The 23,551-nt window shown below is 41.9% G+C and overlaps 8 protein-coding genes and 3 non-coding genes across 11 annotated transcripts; 6 read left to right on the forward strand and 5 right to left on the reverse strand.

Moving 5' to 3' along the window:
- Positions 1–6,585: 6,585 nt before the first annotated feature.
- trnay-gua (transfer RNA tyrosine (anticodon GUA)) lies at positions 6,586–6,673 on the reverse strand. The gene is given in 2 exon segments: positions 6,586–6,621; positions 6,637–6,673. It is a non-coding gene; the product is annotated as a tRNA-Tyr (tRNA).
- Positions 6,674–7,431: 758 nt separating this feature from the next.
- Positions 7,432–8,169, forward strand: LOC117398204 (histone H1-like). Its single transcript, XM_033997189.3, has one exon. It carries the CDS (start codon positions 7,497–7,499, stop codon positions 8,115–8,117), a length of 621 nt encoding a protein of 206 aa, XP_033853080.3. The 5' UTR covers positions 7,432–7,496; the 3' UTR covers positions 8,118–8,169.
- LOC131723267 (histone H1-like) lies at positions 7,497–8,355 on the forward strand. The gene is made up of 2 exons (XM_059016888.1): positions 7,497–7,961; positions 8,335–8,355. The coding sequence occupies exons 1-2, from the start codon at positions 7,497–7,499 to the stop codon at positions 8,353–8,355; spliced, it is 486 nt and encodes a 161-aa protein (XP_058872871.1).
- Positions 8,356–8,763: 408 nt separating this feature from the next.
- LOC117398231 (histone H3) lies at positions 8,764–9,269 on the reverse strand. Its single transcript, XM_033997205.3, has one exon. The coding sequence runs from the start codon at positions 9,229–9,231 to the stop codon at positions 8,821–8,823; it is 411 nt and encodes a 136-aa protein (XP_033853096.1). The 5' UTR covers positions 9,232–9,269; the 3' UTR covers positions 8,764–8,820.
- Positions 9,270–10,306: 1,037 nt separating this feature from the next.
- On the reverse strand, positions 10,307–10,764 carry LOC117398209 (histone H2A-like). Its single transcript, XM_033997194.3, has one exon. The coding sequence runs from the start codon at positions 10,741–10,743 to the stop codon at positions 10,360–10,362; it is 384 nt and encodes a 127-aa protein (XP_033853085.1). The 5' UTR covers positions 10,744–10,764; the 3' UTR covers positions 10,307–10,359.
- A 1,347-nt stretch (positions 10,765–12,111) lies between these two features.
- LOC131696486 (zinc finger and SCAN domain-containing protein 21-like) lies at positions 12,112–16,647 on the forward strand. The gene is made up of 2 exons (XM_059016939.1): positions 12,112–13,314; positions 14,499–16,647. The coding sequence occupies exons 1-2, from the start codon at positions 12,897–12,899 to the stop codon at positions 15,389–15,391; spliced, it is 1,311 nt and encodes a 436-aa protein (XP_058872922.1). The 5' UTR covers positions 12,112–12,896; the 3' UTR covers positions 15,392–16,647.
- LOC117398193 (zinc finger and SCAN domain-containing protein 21-like) lies at positions 12,924–15,391 on the forward strand. Its single transcript, XM_033997173.3, has 2 exons — positions 12,924–13,314; positions 14,499–15,391. Exons 1-2 carry the CDS (start codon positions 12,924–12,926, stop codon positions 15,389–15,391), a joined length of 1,284 nt encoding a protein of 427 aa, XP_033853064.2.
- An 869-nt stretch (positions 16,648–17,516) lies between the features above and the next one.
- Positions 17,517–20,588, reverse strand: LOC117398191 (zinc finger protein 135-like). Its single transcript, XM_033997170.3, has 2 exons — positions 19,845–20,588; positions 17,517–19,407 (listed from the first exon to the last, which is right to left on the reverse strand). Exons 1-2 carry the CDS (start codon positions 20,380–20,382, stop codon positions 18,683–18,685), a joined length of 1,263 nt encoding a protein of 420 aa, XP_033853061.3. The 5' UTR covers positions 20,383–20,588; the 3' UTR covers positions 17,517–18,682.
- A 262-nt stretch (positions 20,589–20,850) lies between these two features.
- On the forward strand, positions 20,851–20,933 carry trnal-cag (transfer RNA leucine (anticodon CAG)). Its single transcript has one exon. It is a non-coding gene; the product is annotated as a tRNA-Leu (tRNA).
- A 407-nt stretch (positions 20,934–21,340) lies between these two features.
- trnaa-agc (transfer RNA alanine (anticodon AGC)) lies at positions 21,341–21,413 on the reverse strand. Its single transcript has one exon. It is a non-coding gene; the product is annotated as a tRNA-Ala (tRNA).
- A 1,276-nt stretch (positions 21,414–22,689) lies between these two features.
- Positions 22,690–23,167, forward strand: LOC117398224 (histone H3). The gene has a single exon (XM_034912924.2). The coding sequence runs from the start codon at positions 22,700–22,702 to the stop codon at positions 23,108–23,110; it is 411 nt and encodes a 136-aa protein (XP_034768815.1). The 5' UTR covers positions 22,690–22,699; the 3' UTR covers positions 23,111–23,167.
- Positions 23,168–23,551: the final 384 nt, after the last annotated feature.

The raw sequence follows: 23,551 nt of genomic DNA on the forward strand, positions 1-23,551 counted from the left end.
GGGCTGTTTTGTAAATGTACCTCCACCTACAAATCCAAGCTAAAATACTTTTTATTACATGCTTCCCATTGTCTTTATTCTCTAATACAATGTTTGAAATGGCAAGAGTAACAAAGGCCTGTGTCAATTGATGAGATAATAGTTATAGAATTATGACTAACTTTCTTTTTGGATTCGTTGATAGATGTCACCGTCAGCAAGGGATGTGCATCAACTTGTGCTGTAACAACAGCTTTCCCACGAGATGAGTGCTGTCAGGGAGAACTGTGTAACGGTAATACAGTTACTATTGTAATATTGTTAATAAAATCACTAACAGCTACCAACAAATCAAAACTACAGAAGCAACGGGGTGTTCTAATACATTTTTTTGACTGCATATATATTTATTATAAAACGTACATATATAAACAGAGCAGTCAGTACTTTTTTACACCTTGCTTAAAACAGTTATGACAGCACTTTTAAAAGTCAAATGGCAATCATTTTAAATGTTGATGCAATGCTGTAAAAAAAACAACTGAATAGAGAGGTCTGTAAACCCCTCTTAATTTTATTTTGTATCTATTTGGGTAAACTAGATTGACAGGGTACCTTCCAGCAGAACCCAGCTGTTAATAAATGATCGCTTGGTACAGCCTTCAGTTACAGTAGAAAGCTCACTGTTGATGTCTCGCGAGCACCATTGCAAGAGACACTTTTGGAATGACATGACCATACATACCAGAAACAACACAGAGGCGATGCGACAGGTTTATAAACACTGTCATATATATACAGTATATATATCTGACAAACTAGTCATTTCTAAAGCCTCTGTTATTCATGTGTCTTATCTTTCAAGTACCGTTACCACAGATAATCCCAAATGAAACTCATGCACTAGAATGTTATTAATTAGTCATTTAACAGATGTTTTAATCCAAAGAGACTCAACAACTGCTGCTGCAGAGTCACTTCCAATAGGACCTTGCTTGTTTTACATCCGAAGGACTGAGCACAAGGAGGTTAAGAGACTTGCTCAGGGTCAGACACACTCAGAGTGACTCGATGGCTGAGCTGGGATTGAATCTTTAACCGCTGGACCACCAAGCCACCTACTAAGTCAAACGTATTGTTTAAACTAGGTCTTGCTTGTTTTACAGATAAATTGACTTGCTTCCAATGTGCTGAAACAACCGATGAAAGTTCCTGTACTTCGAGCCCATGTGCAGCTGGAGCATTCTGCAAGAGTGACTACAAACTCAACGGGGCAGGTAAGAGCTTCTCCTTCATTTGGGGTTTCTATTCTTTGTGTTTCCAGTTTGGTGCTTGTGAATTCGGCTGGTGAAAGGAGACCGTTGAGAACTGTTGTGTTCATGTCTAAGGAGTCCATTCCTAGCAATCCTTTTCGTAATCCTTAAATCTAACATTACATACACCTCACTGCTTCATTGTTACTTTGCAACCAAATTTCCCATGTTTAGAGATTTAAAATACATAACATTCTTATCATTAACTGACTATTATTAAGCATGGTAGAACCCTGTTTTAGAATAACGGAACACATAACTTTGTACAGTATCTTATGCCTCACATATTAACTTCCAGTGGACACTTTCTTTTTTCCAGAGCATGCAATATTGTCCCACATGGAAAAATAAAAGCAGAATGCTGGTACCGTAATATGTAGTTACTGTAGAGTCACAGAGGATTTGATTCTGTATAAATGCCCTGTTTATTGATTTGTCAGAATCACTGATTTGGCACTAGCTGGTTCTGTCACCACTAACCTTGCTTTTCTCCACCTTACAGGAGTGCCTGTTGTTTCAAAGTCCTGTGCAGCTGATTGCAAAGCTGTTGACAATACAGCAGACACAAACGTGAGGACAACTTGCTGCAAAACAGGCTATTGTAATGGTAAGGCTGCTATTAACTGATAAAATAGTTCCATCCCAGCTTTAAAATCCGCCAAATTGATACATTTTTGGTTTGCTTGTGTGTTTTTTTCACATTAATCTTTGATGTATATAGTTTAAAAACACCATAGGATGTTTTATTAATTATATTTTTATTACATTTCTGAAGAGAGACTATGTAGATTTATGATACAAAATGAGAAACAAGGACACAATATTACTAAGGTGTTCTTAAAGACCTTTTTAGGGTTTAAAATTAATATTCAAGTGATCTAATCCCTAAATCCTCTCTTCATTTGTATCATAAAGACAGCCCTTCTCCCCGCTCACATAGTTATTTCTACAGGAAGAGGTTTGACTTTCTTAATCTTGCCACACAAAGCATCAGGCTCCTAGTTTAATTAGCCATTACAGATCGACCACAGTTTAGCTCAATTGAATAGCCCTCCATGCCTTTGATTCTGGATGGCAGTGCAATGAGCTGCTGGAGACCTATTCATTAAACCCCTGTGTTTGACTTTCAGGAAACACCTTGAGTTGCAACACTTGTACTAATGAAGCTGACGAACCTAAATGTGCAGCAACAGCCTGCGCTCCAACTGAGACACAATGTCAGAGCACTTATACCCTCACTGCACCAGGTAAGCTGTGATCACAAGGGGAAAGGTGACTTATACCTGTGTCTCTGTCACCAGCTTGTTCCTCTTTTGCACATTTAAAGGACAAGAGCATGTGGGTCCACTCCATAGTAAATGTATGTTGTGGTATTTGTGAGGTACACTGAGAGTCTTGAAGGTTGCAGGTTCATGATCACAGTCTAAGTACTGAGAGAGAGGACCTGTTTCAGAGCTCAGTAGAGGCTACAGGGGATGCTTTTAACTTTGGAGTTTTTTTAAAAAGTCACACATTGCAATGCATGACAGAACATGATAAGCAAAGTGATTTATAAACAGCAAAATATTTACATCCATTATATGCAATGGTGTTGTGACTTCCAGGACCCCTTGACAATGAGAATACATTCAATGTCAATTGTATGCTATGGGTGTCTGGTGCCATGCTGTTATGGGGCTCCCGAGTGGTGCATCCAGTAAAAGCACTCACCAGAGTGCAGGATGCACTCTATAGCCTGGATGTTGCGAGTTCGAATCCAGGCTATTCCACAGCTGACCTCCCAGGGGACGGCGCTCAATTGGCCAAGCGTCGGCCAGGGGGAGGGAGGGTTAGGTCGGCCAGGGTGTCCTCGGCTCACCGCGCACCAGCAACCCCTGTAGTCTGGCCGGGCACCTGTGGGCTTGCCTGTAAGCTGCCCAGAGCTGTGTTGTCCTCCAACGCTGTAGCTCTGAGGCAACTGCACGGTGAGTCTGCAGAGTGTAAAGAAGCAGGCGACTGATGGCACACGCTTCAGAGGACAGCGTGTGTTCATCTTCGCCCCTCCCGAGTCAGCGCAGGGGTGGTAGCGGTGAGCTGAGCCTAAAAATAATTGGGCATTTCAAATTGGGGAGAAAAATAATAAAAAATAATTGGCAACGACTAAATTTAAAAAAAAAAATAAAAAAAAATAATGTGTGTCTGGTGCCTAACCTTGTTTGTTGTATTTCTTTTATAGATGTTCCAGTATCAAAGGCATGTGCTCAGGATTGCACACCATCCGCTACTGTGAAGTGCTGCGGTACATCTCAGTGTAACGGTAATGCTAACGTTATTGTTAATTATACAACGGCAGTCATTGAGGCGGCACACTGATTGGTCACATGTTCACATGTTCTAACTGGAGAACTTTAACAAAACACCACCTGGAGGCAAACAAAAAAAACAACGGGAATCAGAAATAAAATAAAAAATAAAAGGGCTGTAATCATCCTCCAGTGTAGCTGCTCTCACTCAAACTTGAAACCTTATTGAATCCTTGCACTACACTGTCTCTTTGTGTAGTCACACAACTTCACCCTGGTAAATGGGATCTCATTGCAGAAAGAGATTGCTAAAAATAGTGATCGTTCAAGTTAATAGTTATAACTCAGCTGCATCCGGGTTAGGCTTTTAGCAGAGATACTGAGATGAGATGGGCTGGGTAACAGTCAATGATAAGGGGAGCACTGAAATGTTCACATTTACAAACGTCAAGTAGACAGTAATGTTTTATCAATAGGTCTTTATCAATGTTTCATTTTGAAGAGATTGATTAACGTGTTGAAACACTATCAGGTATGTGTCTATTTGAGCCAGCCGTAGCCCAGCCTCTCCTTCCTTATTCATTGGCTCTCCCTGGCTTGTTTTGCAGTGGACCTCTTGAAATGCTACACCTGCACTGACTTGACAGATGAATCTAAGTGTAAAGATATAACAGTCTGTGGGTTCGGTGACAAGTTCTGTAAAACCACTTACAAACTAACTGGAACTGGTAAGTAATGATCCCTATGGGCCGGGTTTCTCTGAATATAACAAGTTTACCTCACTTCTCTTTCTCTTGTCCATTCCTACTTCGTGTTGGTATTAACATGGATTTTTCCAGCAGCTTCTTTCTAAATAAAGACAAGAACATCTTTGCAGCCATCACAAGAGTCAAGTTTACATTGCACTAATGTTTCCCACATTCAAGTTGCCATTCAATCAGCTAACAATAGTACTCAAGTCAGATAAATGGATCTCTACAATCAGGGCTGTTTTGTAAATGTACCTCCACCTACAAATCCAAGCCAAAATACTTTTTATGACATGCTTCCCACTGTCTTTATTCTCTAATACAATGTTTGAAATGGCAAGAGTAACAAAGCCCTGTGTCAATTGATGAGATAATAGTTATATAATTATGACTAACTTTCTTTTTGGATTCGTTGATAGATGTCACTGTCAGCAAGGGATGTGCATCAACTTGTACTGTAACAACAGCTTTCCCGCGAGATGAGTGCTGTCAGGGAGAACTGTGTAACGGTAATACAGATACTATTGTAATGTTGTTAATAAAATCACTAACAGCTACCAACAAATCAAAACTACAGAAGCAACGGGGTGTTCTAATATTCTGTATTTTTGTCACGGTAAATAAAATGAGATATTTAAAGATATTTCACGAGTTCATGTTACGTGGTACTGCTCCATGATATACTGTGCATCCCCCTATTTACATGTAAAAATTGAAAGTTTGATGTATGTTTGGGCCCTAAATAATCCTCGTCTCTGATACACTCAATACCGTGTGGGCCTTATTTAAATTGTTTTAACTCAGGAGTATTTAATTGCTTCCCCCTTTTTAAATCAAACAAGTGCTTTTGTTTTCCAGCTAATTCAATGGCCCAGTTTCACAGAGCCAGTTTTGCACTACTCTTGGACTGCCTTACCTAAATTAATATTAGCTAGTCTGAAGACTAGTGCTAATCAGGGTCTGTGAAACCAGCCTTAAACGTGTTTAAGTTCAAACACTTAGGAAATGGAATGAATTCTAACGTGCCTAATTAGCACAAGTGATCTAATACCAAGACTCCCTTATTTGTATGCATTTTATAGTTGAGTTTGGAATGCGCAGACGTTTCAAAGACAATGGGAACTGCGCTGTTGGTTCTTGTTAGCCAGTCCCCTAACAGCAATCAGTCTGTTGTACAGTCAAGGTACCAGGTTGTATCTGTATGTCTTTTGCGTTGTAATTGAAATGTTTGCTAATGATGAACTTTTTTACAAAGAATTGTGAGGGTCTGGAACCAACTCCCCAGTAATGTTGTTGAAGCTGACAGCCTGGGATCCTTCAAGAAGCTGCTTGATAAGATTCTGGGATCAATAAGCTACTAACAACCAAACAAGCAAGGTGAGCCAAATGGCCTCCTCTTGTTTGTAAACTTTCTTATGTTCTTAACTAAAAAATAACCATCGCCTGTCCCTCCTCTATGTGCAGTTATTACACAAACCCTCCTGCATATTCATTATCTCTCTCATGCTTGTTTTTCAGTGCCAGTCTTGAAATGCTACACTGGCAACAAAATTAAGTCTGAAACTGACTGCACTACCTTAACTGCCTGCGACTTCAGTGATGGGTTCTGTTTTGCCTATTATGATACAAATCCAACAGGTGAGCCATTATGATACAACTCCAACAGGTGAGCCATTACGATACAACTCCAACAGGTGAGCCATTACCATACAACTCCAACAGGTGAGCCATTATGTGTGAGTGCACATGTATTTACTATGTAAATGCACAGTAATTAGAGACACTTCATGGAAAGTTACCATTTTGACTGTTTTGTTCAGACAGCATTTCTAAAAGTATTACTTATACCCTGCAGATTTATCCAGCTTTTAGGCATTTATAGAAATAAACACCATTGCTGAAAAGCATACTAATATGTTGCCCAGTACATCATATCACATTTGCAATCATAGTAAAGTTAATATCTTACCCATGAAAATAACTTCTCATTACACCCAACCCCCCACACAGACAATACTGGGTTAAAGAAAGGTATAGTCTGTCTGCACCACTTTCTTATTAACTAAAGGGGGACCTCAACACACACTGAATGGCTGCTAAGCCATGCTGTATTATTTGCTTTAGCACACTCTAGAAACAACATCACTGTTCCATCGTTTTTTTTTTCTGTGCTGCTGGTGTCTTCCGTGGGAAAAGGCATCACGTATTTCCAAAAAATATAGTGTGTTAAAACAACGAGTGTCTATAAAAATAAAACTTCTGTCCTTCGAGCCGGATTTGAACCAGCGACCTAAGGATGCCCATGCTTCACCACTACAGTCCTCCGCTCTACCAACTGAGCTATCGAAGGCAGGTCAGTCTCACAGCGCGGGCAGACTGTCTGAATCAGTGGAGCCCTCAGCAGAGCGTGTTATACTCATTAGAGACACACGGGGGCGCAGCTTGACTGATTCAATGCATAGAAATCATAAACGAAAAACATGTACTCAGCTATATCACAAACTACAGAGGATATTTTGCACCATAATAATAATAATAATAATAATAATAATAATAATAATAATAATAATAAAAAAAATATGAACGGTTTGTCAGACAGGACCTATCGCCAAAACTGTGTGTGTGGGTGTGTGCTGAAGTGTGTTAACCGCAACCGATATAAAGGCGATTAAATGTCCAGTTTTACAAACCTCACGCTTCAAACTTATTCATTTGACTTTGACTAGCCTTCCGGGATTTGAAACAAAGTACGCAGTTACTATAAACCGTGATTTCACCATTTAATTTCAAAAACATATAGCGAGGTACTGAGCGAACTGATGTGTTTCGCTGAAGCTAAGTGAGGTTTTCGTCATCTCAATTAAAAATGCAGTCAATCTCCTGGTTAAAGAATGAGCTATACTGTAAACACAACCCTTCTCGTTTGATACCATCAGTTGTTTCTGTATATTAGTTCGCATTTCACTATTAAATTGTATCTTTTGTGCGGGTAGAAAACACAAGACAGAACGTTTCAGAATGAGTGTGTTGCCTGGGATACGTGGAGTCTACACGGTTCTCATCGTGTGGATAAGTTCCGCTCTCCGCCTTTCCGCTCACATTCTCTGACAGACACAAGAGTCTCGCATTTCGCTTGTATATTAGATAGTTTTCTCTTTGTGAAAATCCTAGAAATGGCAGAAACTGCTCCCGCACCAGCTGCGCCTGTTCCGGCGAAAGCTCCCAAGAAGAAGACCGCAGCAAAGCCCAAGAAATCGGGTCCCAGCGTGTCGGAGCTCATCGTCAAGGCTGTGTCTGCCTCCAAGGAGCGCAGCGGGCTGTCCGTGGCGGCGCTCAAGAAGATCCTGCAGGCCGGCGGCTACGATGTGGAGAAGAACAACTCCCTCGTCAATAGAGCCCTCAAGAGCCTGGTGACCAAGGAGACCCTGCTACAGACCAAGGGCACCGGCGCCTCGGGCTCCTTCAAGCTCAACAAAAAGGCGACTGAAGCCAAGGAGAAGGCGGCCAAGAAGAAGGCAGCAGGTCCCAAGAAACCAGCGGCAAAGAAAGCGGTTGTCAAGAAAACAACGAAAAAGGTTTCGGCAAAGAAAGCAGCGACTCCCAAGAAGTCTCCTAAGAAAGCGACGAAAGCAAAAGCTGTAAAGAAGGCGCCCAAGAGCCCGAAGAAAGCGGCTGCCAAGCCTAAAAAGGTCGTAAAGAAGAGCCCGAAGAAAGCGAAGGCAGCGCCTAAACCTAAACGGGTAACCAAGGCAGCTAAACCCGCAGCGAAGAAGGCGGCTCCGAAAAAGAAGTGATCAGACAAAGCGACGATGAAATAATGAACCCAAAGGCTCTTTTCAGAGCCAACACACGTTTATGAAAAGAGCAGATTTCTTTATATTTATGTTTATAAAGTCTGTATATGTTTATATACAAACCTGCCACTCCTGTGATGTTTTAACGTTTATACAAACTACGAAAGTAACGCGCGCAGACATGCAACAATTATAACCAAATATAATTTAAAATTAGGCTCTGTGCACACTACTCTAAACCGTTTTAATTAATCCAGCCAAAACGTCCACACTCAAGTATCGTTGTGAATACTTTCATATCTTGCCTGGAGTTGAAGTCTGGTCCCCTTAATGTTATTTCAAACAGCTGACAAATGACGTAAATTGATAATCCCCGATCCTAATTTAACGTTTTGCTTCTGTTATTTTTTTAACGCAATCCCCGTTTAGCATTTTAAAGCCGGTTTAAAGGCATAGTATGCAGGGCCTTAGTGACAATTAACGTTATATGGTCTTTTCCCGTAAAAAAAACGATGTTATTTGGTAAGATCAATTCAATATTTTAAGTTCTCCATTGCAAACATGTATTAAACATATAGTACTTCTAACGTGTAAAGTAGTTACAGTTGTTTCATGTTCCTGGATAATAAGCACTTTGAGAGAAGGGAGTGGCTCTTAAAAGAGCCTTTGTGTTTCACGGTATTTTCTTCAAAGGTTTTGCAGTTTAAGCGCGTTCCCCTCGGATGCGGCGGGCCAGCTGGATGTCTTTGGGCATGATGGTGACTCTCTTGGCGTGAATAGCACACAGGTTGGTGTCCTCAAACAGCCCGACCAGGTAAGCCTCGCTAGCCTCCTGCAGCGCCATCACAGCGGAGCTCTGGAAGCGCAGATCAGTCTTGAAATCCTGAGCGATTTCTCTGACGAGTCGCTGGAAGGGCAGCTTGCGGATCAGCAGCTCGGTGGATTTCTGATAGCGGCGGATCTCCCTCAGAGCCACAGTCCCGGGTCTGTAGCGATGAGGTTTCTTCACGCCGCCGGTAGCGGGAGCGCTCTTTCGAGCAGCCTTGGTAGCGAGCTGCTTCCTGGGTGCCTTTCCACCGGTGGACTTACGAGCGGTCTGCTTGGTTCTTGCCATCTTCAACGCAGTATGTAAGACGCTGTACAATGACAAGAACCCGTATCCTGGAGAATATATAGAGGTACTGAGCTGCTCTGATAGGATATGAGACCTTAGGGCGGGTTTATGTTCCTCATTGGTTATATCTCAGATTCTCAATGACTGATTGGATCATTTGAATTTGGCGCGCATTCTATGAAACGGTCACTCTGCTCGCCCGGTTTGCGCTCCTTCTCATAGGTTCTGATTTTGTGATTTGTCATTCACTCACAATACACTTTTGTATTAAAAGATACAAGGAAAAAACCATATTGATTCATATTTATAAGGAACCCGTAGCTCGCTTCTGATCTTGTGTTTAACAATCCAGTATCATATTATAAGGTCTTACAGTATTTAAAAAAAACAATAATTTATATATATATATATATTTGCAATGAAATAAGAAACATTGTGTTTAACAGCAAAAGTGTCAGAAAACAAAATATTCTTCACGGGAAAAAGGCAAAAAAACAATAAAGATTATATTGAAATCAGTAAATAATAAATAAATAAAGTACTTTTAAAAGTGTACAGGACAGCATTATGAGGCCGAGCGGTTCTCAGTCGAGTTGCGTCTCTCGGCTGCGGTGACTCTTCAGCGGTGATCAGAGACGCTGCCGTCCGGCCGGAGAGAGATGCTTCCGCGCATTGGCAAAGAGCGGGGCTCAGACTCCACGGGGCAGGGGGATGTATAATCAAACAGCGCCTTTGTCAGGATGGAGCGAAGTAACATTTATTTCAACCCGAAAATGTTGAACTCTATAATAACGAAACAGATGTAAGTTTAAGTGGCCAGAGCAGAATTGGTATAAAACTTTCCTTTCATTTAAAGAACACCCGAGCTTGTATTTTAGCAGTTAGCAGTTTATTTGTGTGTGTATGAGGGGGGAGAGGGGGTGTAATCACCTGCTCTAGCGTGGCACCTACTTTAGGTTTGTTATCAAATATATTCAGAAAGTATTCAGCGTTTCATTTTGAACTAATTGAGCAGACAGTGAAGCATTTTAGCATTAGATATGAACAGATTCAACACTTTTACTGAAAAAGTGGGTGGCTCTTAAGAGCCTTTGGAGTTTTAGGTGTTAAAAGCGACTTCCGAGTGATTTATTTCTTGGCTGGCTTCTCGGTTTTCTTGGGCAGCAGCACGGCCTGGATGTTGGGCAGCACTCCGCCCTGAGCGATGGTGACGCCTCCCATCAGCTTGTTGAGCTCCTCGTCGTTGCGGACAGCGAGCTGCAGGTGACGCGGGATGATTCTGGTTTTCTTGTTGTCCCGGGCGGCGTTCCCGGCCAGCTCCAGGATTTCAGCAGTCAGGTACTCGAGCACAGCAGCCAGATAGACCGGGGCTCCAGCGCCGACACGCTGGGCATAGTTTCCCTTCCGTAGCAGCCTATGAACGCGGCCGACCGGAAACTGTAGTCCCGCCCTGGAGGAGCGAGTCTTTGCCTTAGCTCGGGTCTTCCCGCCGGTCTTTCCTCGTCCAGACATGTTTACTCTTGTTCGGAATATCACAAGAATAACTCTGCGTTTGCGCTTCTGCTCTTTTATACACACCGGCTCATTCTTGATTGGACAAAACAGTTCGATTCTTATTAGAATGTTAATTACGTCATAGTGGATTAGGGCAGGCAGTGTTTCATTTGCATGCCTGTGATTGGTTGTATCATTCCCTGCCCGCTGTGTGTAGCTTGGCGCTGTTCTGCTGCTGTTTTTCTTTGGTTCCTGTTGCCGCTCATTTTTTAATTGAAACACAGTTGGAACAAAATGTAACAGTTTAGAACTTTTTAAAACCACACTACTTCACAGTTATGTTCGGTTTTTTCCTGTTATAATTTATTGGTTTCCGTTTACAGTTCTGTGCACGTCAATTAACCAGAAAGCCGATATTGTTGACGGTCCCGTTTGTTTACATGGTGTAAAGGTGTTTGTATCTGCTATACCAGCTTGCCCTAAGCTACCTATCTACTTGATATAACGTCACGCTGTCAGCCACTGCCATACTAGTATTTGTTGCAAACAAACTTAAATACTTAAATACAAAAAAAATGTACATGTAACTTAATAGATCTCCTATTATAAGATATGCCATCTCCAGCAGTTTGGGCCGGCGGTTCTGTCTGCTCTCTGACGGCTCAAACTGTGTGAAATATTCTTATTTATTATTTTATTAATAACTTTGGCACAACTTAACCTCGTAATTTGTGACGGCAGAGTACATTGTTCTGCAATATATTACACTCTCTCTGCATTGAAACAGTCAAGTGCGCCCCCATGTGTCTCTAATGAGAAGTGCAACACGTTCTGCTGAAAACACTGGTGATCAACATGATGGAGGATATTCCATGCCAAAATTACAAAAAATAAATAAATTAATAATGTTTGTTTGTTTATTTATTTATTTCTATCTCTATTTATTTATTTCTGTTTATTTGTAATTTTGGCATGGAATATCCTACATAGCGGGCCACTATTAGTGCTAATCAGGGTTTGTGAAACGGGAGTAGGATAAGACAGAACACTACTAAACTGACCGGACTGAGCATCAAAAACAACGCGAAACGCCTTAAAAAAAACTACACCACATAATTCCTCCGATTCTGTTATTAAAATGATTATTATTATCATGTTGATCATGTGATTGCTGCATGACATGTGCTGCCTTTCAATCTTATATACATTTCATATATATTTTGTATACATTTAATGCTTCAGGAGTCCCGGACCAACATTGAGAACAAGAAACGGGTGTCATTACTTACTACCTTTATTTTATTGTTTCAATATTTAACACCACTGAGTGTATAATAGTTATGGATGAAAACAATTAAAACAAACTGTCCATAATGACTTTAAAATCCGTTTCACTAAAATGAAAAACAGAAACAAACACACGCCATTGTGGCTCAAAGGAGAGTGAAATTGAACTAAATTGTCCAGCAATTTGAGCCAAGATGGCTGACACAGGGAGACAGTTTCTTATCTTTCTCGGGGTTCGTTTGGCTGTCAAGGCAACAGTCCCTCCAGTGAATTGCCTTCTCTTTGCTGAAAAGGGCTCGTTCTCTTATACTATGTTTAGCTCAGGGTATTTTTTTAATACTGATACAATTTTCCAAGATATTTTTAAAAAGGTCGTATGTTATAAACAACAATAAACTACTACGTATAACAATGATAGCTATTGATAAAAACAATACAATATTTCGTTATAATTTAGTTCCAAGACGCAATAATATAATGTGTGCTATCCAATTATGGTGTGTAAATTAGAAAGTGCTAATTTCATAATTAAAATGCCGGTACAGAAAGATGAGTTTTCAATTAATACCTCTAAAGGTGTTGGGATGGAAGGCGCATGCGCGTAACACACACAGGCGGATACAATCCTACATGATCTAGAGGAAGAAGGAAGTAGACTGTGTGTGTGTTTGAGAGGAGAAGAAACATTGTAACGATAAAACGGTGGAAATTGTCCGCGTACCGTGTTTACTGCTGAAACACATAAGTACAGTACAGCTAAAAACGGTGTGTTTAAAACAAAACTGCTGATATTTCTGTAAAGATTACTGTGTGAGAGTTTTCCTGTTAACACAGTCTGCACCAGAGCAGAGGAGAAGCCGCTGTGTTTGTATTAATAGAAGAGAATGAAATCCATCTGTGAAATGAGAGAGATGGATCTCTGCGCATCCTCCGCGTCTCTCCTGGAAGAAGAACTCGCCTCTGCTATCGAGCCTGCAGTGAAAGCGGCTGTGCTGAGCGTCATGTCTGCGTTAGCAAAGTTCGTGGACAGTAAATGTGCAGTTTTCCACCTGAGACTGGACGAAAGAGACAAAGATTTCGAAAGCGTGAGATTGCGATTGGAAATCGCGGAGAGCGAGTTGAAAGCAGTAAGAGAACGAGAATGCACGAACACTGCCGATAAGAACTTCACACACTCTCTCACAAACACCGATGAACAATACTGCGGGATTGACGTTGATTTCCTTCATCTACCCGAGTTGGAGCAGCAAGTGCACCGTTTGGACCACTCGAGGACAGCGGAATGGAGACGCGCAGTGGAGGGTAAGCATATTTAATATAGTTGGTTGCTGTAATATAGCCGCGTTGCTTATTTGGTGGTAAACTACTGGCATCAGTCTTTAGGGGTTTCTTACAGCAGGGGGGTAAGCTGCAGGGACCCCGACACCAGAGCCCCCCCCCCTTTCGGTTTCTTCTTTTTATAGTCCCTCGTTTAAGTTGTAATTGATAGATATTACTCCGACTCGGATTCTTAATTTAACCGTTTATAAACCTGCCAATTGTGAAATCAATCTAGCTACTGTAGTAAAAGCTTTTTTGCTACAGAGCTAAATTTGCTCCTCATTTTCTGAAACTAGTTGCAAAAGTGTAAAGGTGCAAATCTAGTGAGGTATAGACAAGAGAAATGAAATGACTATTATTTTCATTGAAATAGACACATTTTCAGGGTCGGATCTAGTCTTGTAGCTTGACTGGTTCACGAAATTCTTCAAGATACACACAATGTTTTCAACACATTTCAAGTACATTTATGTTACACTAAGTGTGAAACCGGTGCTTTAGTTTGTTGCATCACAGATATGAAATCATTGCCACATGTTGCTGCTGCTTTGTGGTCTTCTGGTTGTTCTTGTTGATCTTTCAGTTCTCCAGATTTTTAAAGGACTTTTGTAAACCTGTCAGGTTTCTTGGCAGTTTTTCTACCCAACGCATGCAGTATTTACACTCGGCTCCGTCATCAACTGCTGAATAAAGCAACCAAGAAAACTGTGTAAGCCATTCCCTCCTAAATAACCCATCTTTGTTGCCTGAGGTCTTCTGCTTTGGGAATTGCTGTTTCTCAAGAGGCCGACATGGCTGCATGAAAAGCTGACAGCGCTTTGCATCTGACAAAGAGTGTGTGTGCTTACAATATAGTGACTGTCAATTAGGTGGCTATTCTGCATCAAATTCTGCACAGACAAAATCCTTTTTTTGATTTGATTTTATTGCACAACATTTTCCAGCTGTTTTTCCTCTTCTAATCTGAACGTGTGCTCTTGTCCCATGTTGGCCAGTTGGAAGACTGTTTAGTTACTGGGTGATATCAGCAAAAGACATCTCAGGATCCACCACACACTGAGGGTAGCACTGCTCACATATAATGACAAGCTACTGAATGTGCAGTCTAGAACGAACACAGTTTATGATGCAGGCTTTACAGTCTTTCACTCTTCTCTTTGACACAGGTCCTGCAGAGAGAAATGCTCTCCCTCATGCTGAGGAAGGGTCGAAGGCAGAATCAGTTCCCATTCAGGAGGAGCTCTTTGACCAGGAATGGTGCAGGAGTCCAGAGCAGACTACAGAGCTGACATCTATTGAAGGGGAGGAGGAGAAACCTGGACTGGATCCTGTCCACGTTAATGAAGAGATCCCTGGAATTGAACCGGTCATCATTAAAGAGGAGGTTCTTGAACTTGAATCTGACCCCATTGAAGAGGGGGGTTCTGATCACTTTGAAAGACAGCAGCAGATTCACGCTGGACAGAAACCTCATCACTGCTCTGAATGTGGCAGGAGTTTCAGTACATTTGCAGAGCTGACAAGCCACCAGTGCATTCACACAGGAAAAAATCTGTACTTTTGTTCAGAATGTGGGAAGAGTTACACTATGTTAAGTAACCTGTCATTACACCTGCGTACTCACACAGGAGAGAAGCCGTTTCTGTGCACGGAATGTGGAGTGACTTTTTCTAAGTTAAGTAACCTGACGAAACACTTGCGAATTCATACCGGAGACAAACTGTATCAATGCAGTGACTGTGTCAAGAGTTTCATTACAAAAGAGGAGCTGAAAAGACACCAGCGCATCCACACAGGAGAAAGACCGTACCGCTGCACTGAATGTGAGAAGAGCTTCAAACATATACACCACCTCACAACACACCAGCGCATTCACACAGGAGAGAAGCCCTATTCCTGTACTCAGTGTGGCAAGAGCTTCACGCAGCTACAGCACCTTAAAACACACCTGCGAATTCATACTGGAGAGAACCCGTACCGCTGCGGTCAATGCGGCAAGAGTTTCAAACAGTTTCAGCACCTTAAATTACACCAGCGCACTCACTCAGGAAAGAAATAGGATTGCAAAAATAAACCCCTCTGAGCTTGTTTTAAAAACTCACAAGGCTGTTTTAAGTGACAGCTTCATATCGGATGGTGCATTAAGTACAGTAAGTGAGTCACACATGACATAGCCCACACTCAGTCCCGCTGCCCCTGAGCAACAGAGTCCATCAGCGATGCGAGTGAGCAGAACCATTGTCACTCTGAGCTGCTCAGTGGCAGCTGTGTGGTCCAGTGGTTAAAGAAAAGGGCTTGTAACCAGGAGGTCCCCGGTTCAAATCCCACCTCAGCCATTGACTCATTGTGTGACCCTGAGCAAGTCACTTAACCTCCTTGTGCTTCGTCTTTTGGTTGAGACGTTGTTGTAAGTTACTCTGCAGCTGATGCATAGTTCACACACCCTAGTCTCTGTGAGTCACCTTGGATAAAGGCGTCTGCTAAATAAACAAATAATAATAATAATAATAAGTGACGGACCACACCCACTGTGTACAGGCCATAAGGGAAATGGGCTGCTGGAGCGAGTGTTTCTTTGTTCATCTTTTATTTATTAATGGCGAGTAATCGCTGGAATATACAGACATGGCCATATATATATATATATATATATATATATTCTTTTAAATGATGTCTCAACCCTGACATTCTATGGGATGTAAAACCTCTGGCCAGTGATGTATTGTATAAGGATTCACTGTTTATGACAGGATGTGTTGGTCTGTTTCGCTTTTTAAAATATGATGTGCAGCAGTTAACTTTGTTTAGCATTTTGGTTTGAGAGTTACCTGTGCTTTTGCTACAAGTCTGTCAGATCTCATTGGGTCAATTGCAACAAACTTGTTGATTCAGTATGGAGCTGCCTATTAAGTTGTGTTCTAGCTGATGTGGTACTATCTCAGCATCGTCCCCAGCTGTGTACTAACTTAGTACCAAGTGCAGCGAAAAAAGATAGGGAACAAAGCTGGGGACTAGCTGATCTGCAGCTTTAGTACAGAGCTCAGGGTTCAGCAAAAAAAACTTAATTATGTATGGAAATGTATTTAAGCTTGAAAGTAAATACTAAGGCTGAATTGCATTAGAATATTTTCCTAAACCAAATTCACATACAGTCTAATTTTCTTAAAACGCTTCCACAATGGATGAGGCTGTGGCAGAGGCTCAACACAGCTTTTATTATTACTCATTATTTAATTCATGCACAACACAGATGCATGTGTTTATAGGACCACAAGTGTATTGCAGACTCTAAAAGGTGCAAATTGAATCAGAAATGCTAATGACATGTTTCAGGTTCAGCCTATAAAAGCATAATTTCTCACTACATCCATACGAAGGCAATCATATCCAGTAGTCGTGTGCAAAATCATGCAATGGAGCAGAAACTACATTTCATAGAGTGTATAAAAGACTTTATTGAAACTGTGGAGGATGCATGAGAGGATTCCACAGCAATTCACAACTGCATGGAACACACTGCAAGCAGATTTAATGCTGCCTCCTCTAAGAGGCAGCCAGGTACAGCAGCAAATTGAAAGAATCTGTGGAAGAGGCTGAAAGACACTGAAAAGTCATACTGGAATTATTTCTTGTAATTATTTTTTTATATCTAAAATAGGCCTACGTAGATTAAGTTCAGTAAATTGAATAAGGATGAAACTGATTTTGTTGGCAATACATTTTGGGATTTTTCATATTTTTTCCAGTTAGGACGATCCCACAAGTCTTCAGTCTACAGAAATTACTGGACTAACTTAGTAATGTCTTTTAGTATCCTCTAGAGCAGTGGTTCTCAGCCCTGGTGCTGGGGACCCACGCTGTCTGCTGGTTTTCATGCCAGCTGAGCTCTCAGTTACTGAACTAAACCCTTCATTGAACAAAGTAGTTGAGAGGTCAGCTGGAATGAGACCCAGCAGACACCAGGGGTCCCCAGCACCAGGGTTGAGAATCACTGCTCCTTCGTTGCAATTGGTATTAACTTGTGTTCTAGTTTAGTACCGTCCTTCGTACTAACCATGGGATCATCCCGTTACTACGTTCCTGTTAGCTCGTTGATACTGGACCCGAGGAGTCAGTCATGGCTGTTATACTGCACTTAATTGTGAAAGAATGGAATTGTTTTTAATTCAAATAAACACAAGTGATTTAATAGTTAAAAGTGTCTCCATTTATTGGTTTTGCTCAGGGAAACAACATGCAGTCTACATGTGCTAAAGGAAAAGGAGTCTGACACAAACACTGAGAGAGGCAAGTCCACATGCATTCCGTCCATCTGGTGAGTTTTGAAGTGGTCACCTTGAAACACCCAGTCCCTGGCCCTGCAGTGAAAATGTACTGTCCCCTCCCCTCCCCATACCTGCGCGGCCCACGTACAGATCGGGCAGGACAGTGGAAACGTGGCAGCATTGTAGGTATGCATGCTGGTCCCAGCTTTAGAATAGATGTTAATAAGACTGTGCACCACTCGCTTGGAGATCACTGGTGAACATGAAAACTAATTCGAGGTGGATGTGAAATAGAAATGCTATGAAATGTTACTCCCTAATCTAGTGTATAATAACAAACCTGGTAACCAACAAGACACGCATATCTTTAAACCTCCTTCCAGGAATTCAGAGTGACTGAAAACAGGCAATAAATAGAAATCTGTTTCATCTGGGTTACTCGTGTTTCCTTATAGAAGCAGTCCAGCACCAGCGTGAAGTAACTTCGCAATCTGTAACAAAGGGAACAGCTGGATGGGTGGAAATCTACAAAGTAAGGGGAGCTGGGGGGCTGCTGAAAAAGAGAAACTCAAAGACCTTGTGATTTAATCAAATCTTTCACACGTTTGTCAAAGTTTTTCTAGCTAACAGAAGTGCTTTTTTTTACATGTATTAAAGTCTCTCATGCAATGGTTCAGTCCGGTTCTCTACGCAGTGTGAATCCATTTGAGTTTCCTGTGTCACTGATAATCATTCCCCTCTGAGCAGCAGGGTTTGCTTTCCCCACAGCACTGCTGTGAACAAGGATTCCGCTGGAGCTCAGTACATTAAACACAGCCTCGACTTCCAGTTCCAGTTCCACTGCTTCTCCTTAGACACCTTGAGTGTTATTTTCCAGTTGTAGTGTCTGTTGCAATGCTGAATTCTCATCTCACTTTGTCAGGTCTCTGCATCTTTACGTTGTTGTTTTAATTAAGAATAAAAAGTAAAAAGAAATACATAAACTATTCTATATCTTAAAGGACTTCTTTTATAACAGTTTTATACAGATCCATCTTAAAATAGCCTGTGAGCTTTATAAAACAAGCTGTTTTTTTTTTAAAATCCTATTTCTCGCCTGTGTGAGTTCGCCGGTGTGTTTTAAGGTGGTGTAACTGTGTGAAACTCTTGCCGCATTGACTACAGCAGTAAGGTTTCTCTCCTGTGTGGTGTCGGAGGTGTGTTTTAAGGGAATGCTGTTGTATGAAACACTTACCACATTGAGTACAGGAAAAGGGTTTCTCTCCTGTGTGGATTCGGAGGTGTGTTTTAAGGGTATTTTGTTGTCTGAATCTCTTGCCACATTGAGTACAGGAATAGGGTTTCTCTCCTGTGTGGATTCGGAGGTGAGTTTTAAGGGTTTTTCGTTGTGTGAATCTCTTGCCACATTGAGTACAGGAATAGGGTTTCTCTCCTGTGTGCACCCGCAAGTGTGTTTTAAGATGCTGCAATTGAGTGAAACTCTTCCCACATTCTGTGCAGCAATGCAGTTTCTCTCCTGTGGTAATCTGCTGCCATCTTTCAAAGTGGTCAGCACCCCCCTCTTCAATGGGGTCAGATTCAAGTTCAAGAACCTCCTCTTTAATGATGACCGGTTCAGTTCCAGGGTCCTCCTTTTTAATGTGGACAGGATCCAGTCCAGGTTTCTCCTCCTCCCCTTCAATAGATGTCAGCTCTGTAGCCTGCTTTGGACTCCTGCACCATTCCTGGTCAAAGAGCTCCTCTTGAATGGGAACTGATTCTGCCTTCGACCCTTCCTCAGCATGAGGGAGAGCATTTCTCTCTGCAGGACCTGTGTCAACGAGAAGAGGGAAAGGCTGTAAAGTCTGCATCATAAACTATGTTCGTTCTAGACTGCACATTCAGTAACGTGTCACATGAGAGGAGTGTTGAACTGGCAGCAGTGTGGAGTAGTGGTTAGGGCTCTGGACTCTTGACCGGAGGGTCGTGGGTTCAATCGCAGGTGGGGGAACACTGCTGCTGTACCCTCGAGCAAGGTACTTTACCTAGATTGCTCCAGTAAAAACCCAGCTGTATAAATGGGTAATTGTATGTAAAAAATAATGTGATATCTTGTAACAATTGTAAGTCGCCCCGGATAAGGGTGTCTGCTAAGAAATAACTAATATACCGTATATATTTTTTTTCTTCTCAACTTTACTCCCTCCTTGCTAACGTTGTGTCAAACAGAGCAATTTGAGCTGATAGATTGAAACATGATCTCCTTACCTTTCACTGCTATCGTCCCCCCCGCTGTGCTTGTGTGGCCCCTGTGTTCATCACCTCGCATCAGCACGGAATAGGTTACATCCTCCTGGATTAAAACCCGGGAGCTTTTCAGTGCGGACTGGACTGCAGGCACCAGCTCCCTGGTCGGCTGAACTGGTGCAGTGGAGCGATCCCGGGCAGGGGCTGACAGGACGTGAGCAATAATACCGTCGCTCCCGCAGTATTGTTCATCGGTGTTTGTGAGAGAGTGTGTGAAGTTGTTATCGGCAGTGTTCGTGCATTCTCGTTCTCTTACTGTTTTCAACTCGCTCTCCGCGATTTCCAATCGCAATCTCACGCTTTCGAATTCTTTGTCTCTTTCGTCCAGTCTGAGGTGGAAAACTGCACATTTACTGTCCACGAACTTTGCTAACGCAGACATGACGCTCAGCACAGCCGCTTTCACTGCAGGCTCGATAGCAGAGGCGAGTTCTTCTTCCAGGAGAGACGCGGAGGATGCGCAGAGATCCATCTCTCTCATTTCACAGACGGGTCTCATTCTCGCCTCTTAGTTAAGTACAGCGCCTTCTCCTCTGCTCTGGTGCAGACTGTCTTAAGTGGTACACTCGCTACCCGCTTTAATCAAACTGAGAGCAGCACACGGCCACGTTGAGCATCTCCTCTCGCACACTAGGACTGTGTACTTCCGTGTTACTCTTTACAGATTCTCGAGAATAGAGAATGTAACAGAGGTGGCGCCACCTACCGGTTACCTCCTAATGAAACTAGCAATAGGCTTCAATCAAGTCTCGTTAAATCAAATCCGGATATAGGTGCTGGTTTCGGGTAATACAGCTTTTTTTTTTGTTCCCCTAAATCTATATTTAGTTTAACATAGAAAAGATAAAATCCACAAACAAAATACAGACAGCGTTTACTATTTTAAATGTTGCTTGTAAAACTTTATATTATAGGGTCTGAGATATATTACTGTCAAAGACTGCGTGCCTAGCAGAGCAACCAGGAAGTCAGGATGGCCGAGCGGTCTAAGGCGCTGCGTTCAGGTCGCAGTCTCCTCTGGAGGCGTGGGTTCGAATCCCACTTCTGACAAAATGTTTTTTTTTTCCTGTAAGCATGAATTTAGAAACAATGTACCGTTGTCTAGTTTTACACCAATTTGTGTAAATATGTTTCGGTTTTAAAATGATAAACAAAGTAATACATGCAAATCAAGCGTAAAGCAGACCAACACACAAAACAACCAATGGCAACTAATTACACAATGGGCATCGTCCAAGAGCCCCGCCCCCTGCCTCTGTTCTTGCGGTTTTGTTTCAGTCTGTGTGGGCTCGTTTGCTGCTTATTTGGCCACACTGACGTTGGAAAAACACATCGCTTATGAATTCCATTTTAATGAATGAATGGATGCATTTCTAATTCTGTTTATTTGATCCAAATTGAAGTTTTGCAGGCTTCTAAACATAATCGATTCATAATTTACAAAGAAAAAATACACCTGGAGAATGCGGGCATCGATCCCGCTACCTCTCGCATGCTAAGCGAGCGCTCTACCATTTGAGCTAATTCCCCACTGCTGAGCCTCTCGTTCTCACACATGGTTGAACACGTTTAGAATCTGAAATATTAGACGACAGCGTGGCGTAAAAGCACGAAGTATACCGAACGGTAAGCTGGTATAGTTCCAGCCAGCTACGACTACCTTTACACCATACAAACAAACAAGACCATCAACAATACCGGCTTTCTGATTAATTAACCTGTAAACCGAAACCAAGGAGTTATAATGAAACATGACTGTGGAGCAGTGTGGTTTGAAATAGTTATAAACTGTTTTATTTAACTGTGTTTCAATTTAAAAGCCAATAAAATCAGATACGGGCTGCTGGGGGAGAGGCGAGGCAGCAGAGAGACGATCTAGAAACAGCGGGAAGGGAAGGATACAACCAATCGGAGTCTTGCAAATGAAATACTGCCCTGTACCTGACTGCTGAAATCCTGGAGCTGGCCGGGAACGCCGCCCAGGACAACAAGAAAACCAGAATCATAGCCGATTTTAACATGTAAAACTCCAAAGGCTCTTTTAAGAGCAGCGCAATTTTTCAAAGCGGGCATTTAATCTGTTTTTGTAAAATGTTGAAATACTGAGAATTGCAACAATGAATAGCTTGTGCGTTTTAGATCCAGCGTTACCATGTCTGTGTTTCTATCACTATCTACACGGCTATAACAGCGGGTGTATCTGACATGTGCTGCGTTCCTACAGGAATCTGCGCTACAGTAATAGATTACATTGTTTCCCATGACGCGACACATATTTCCACGCGATAATAAACAGAATTGTTTTACCCCGTGTTTCAGTTTTTCACTGCGCGTATATACACTCACGGGTGGGTTAAATAAACCACCAAATCATGAATTTGTTTTACGTTTGTTTTCCATGGTTGTTTTGTGTTTGATTATATTTTCAAAAAAGAGAGTATTTCCTTTACGTTTGGTTTACTTGTGTGTATTTATGTATTTCCATTAATTATTGCTTGTGTGGTTGAATGTTAATTCCAATTTGAAACACGTCGTGCTTAATAGAAGGCAAACTGTGTGTGTATAATCTCAAATTTACCAGGCTCTCATAATGAATAACAAAAAAAGCGCCAACAGTTTATAAACGGTCACTTCCACAGAATGTGTGCCAAATTCAAATGATCCAATCAAACATTCAGTATATGAAATGCAACCAATGAGAAACAAAAGCCCGCCCTAACTGTGACTCGTATCCTATCAGAGCAGCTCAGTTCCTCTATATATTCTCCGGTATCGGCTGCGTGTCATTATACAGAGTTTTACATAGTGTACTAAAGATGGCAAGAACCAAGCAGACCGCTCGTAAGTCCACCGGTGGAAAGGCGCCTAGGAAGCAGCTCGCTACCAAGGCTGCCCGAAAGAGCGCTCCCGCTACCGGCGGCGTGAAGAAACCTCATCGCTACAGACCCGGGACTGTGGCTCTGAGGGAGATCCGCCGCTATCAGAAATCCACCGAGCTGCTGATCCGCAAGCTGCCCTTCCAGCGGCTAGTCAGAGAAATCGCTCAGGATTTCAAGACTGATCTGCGCTTCCAGAGCTCCGCTGTGATGGCGCTGCAGGAGGCTAGCGAGGCTTACCTGGTCGGGCTGTTTGAGGACACCAACCTGTGTGCCATTCACGCCAAGAGAGTCACCATCATGCCCAAAGACATCCAGCTGGCCCGCCGCATCCGAGGGGAACGCGCTTAAACTGCAAAACCTTTGAAGAAAATACCGTGAAACACAAAGGCTCTTTTAAGAGCCACTCCCTTCTCTCAAAGTGCTTATTATCCAGGAACATGAAACAACTGTCCTTTTAAAACACGTTAGTTATATGCGTATTTGTATATATTATACATTTAATTGTTTTTTTTATAGCGCGTATAAGTAAATTGGGTCATTTTGTTCACGATATAAAATTGTCAATGCAACTTGTAACCCTTATTCCGAGTTGTTTATTAGTTTCTAACGTGTAGAATTTTTTTTTTATTCTTTTTAAAATAACAGATGCACTGATAAAAACATGGAAGGAGTCCGTGATGTGGTTATTTAAAACAAATCCAATACTCCACGTTTTTAATTGATTCACAGTTAAAATAAAATACATTTTTCAGCGTTGTTGAAATACTAAACCAAAAATCCTAGTAGTAC

The sequence above is a fragment of the Acipenser ruthenus genome, chromosome 54, assembly GCF_902713425.1.
Source record: "Acipenser ruthenus chromosome 54, fAciRut3.2 maternal haplotype, whole genome shotgun sequence".
NCBI lineage: Eukaryota > Metazoa > Chordata > Actinopteri > Acipenseriformes > Acipenseridae > Acipenser > Acipenser ruthenus.

Excerpts from the sequence above, each read along its gene's own strand:
- LOC117398209 (XM_033997194.3), bottom strand. The coding sequence starts at position 10,743 with ATGTCTGGACGAGGAAAGACCGGCGGGAAGACCCGAGCTAAGGCAAAG.
- LOC117398193 (XM_033997173.3), top strand. The coding sequence starts at position 12,924 with ATGGATCTCTGCGCATCCTCCGCGTCTCTCCTGGAAGAAGAACTCGCC. Across the intron at positions 13,315-14,498 it reads ATGGAGACGCGCAGTGGAGG|GTCCTGCAGAGAGAAATGCT; the intron begins GTAAGCATATTT and ends TCTTTGACACAG.
- LOC131723267 (XM_059016888.1), top strand. The coding sequence starts at position 7,497 with ATGGCAGAAACTGCTCCCGCACCAGCTGCGCCTGTTCCGGCGAAAGCT. Across the intron at positions 7,962-8,334 it reads AAGCGACGAAAGCAAAAGCT|GCTCTGTGCACACTACTCTA; the intron begins GTAAAGAAGGCG and ends ATTTAAAATTAG.
- LOC117398224 (XM_034912924.2), top strand. The coding sequence starts at position 22,700 with ATGGCAAGAACCAAGCAGACCGCTCGTAAGTCCACCGGTGGAAAGGCG.
- LOC117398191 (XM_033997170.3), bottom strand. The coding sequence starts at position 20,382 with ATGAGACCCGTCTGTGAAATGAGAGAGATGGATCTCTGCGCATCCTCC. Across the intron at positions 19,408-19,844 it reads GGGGACGATAGCAGTGAAAG|GTCCTGCAGAGAGAAATGCT; the intron begins GTAAGGAGATCA and ends TCGTTGACACAG.
- LOC117398231 (XM_033997205.3), bottom strand. The coding sequence starts at position 9,231 with ATGGCAAGAACCAAGCAGACCGCTCGTAAGTCCACCGGTGGAAAGGCA.
- LOC131696486 (XM_059016939.1), top strand. The coding sequence starts at position 12,897 with ATGAAATCCATCTGTGAAATGAGAGAGATGGATCTCTGCGCATCCTCC. Across the intron at positions 13,315-14,498 it reads ATGGAGACGCGCAGTGGAGG|GTCCTGCAGAGAGAAATGCT; the intron begins GTAAGCATATTT and ends TCTTTGACACAG.
- LOC117398204 (XM_033997189.3), top strand. The coding sequence starts at position 7,497 with ATGGCAGAAACTGCTCCCGCACCAGCTGCGCCTGTTCCGGCGAAAGCT.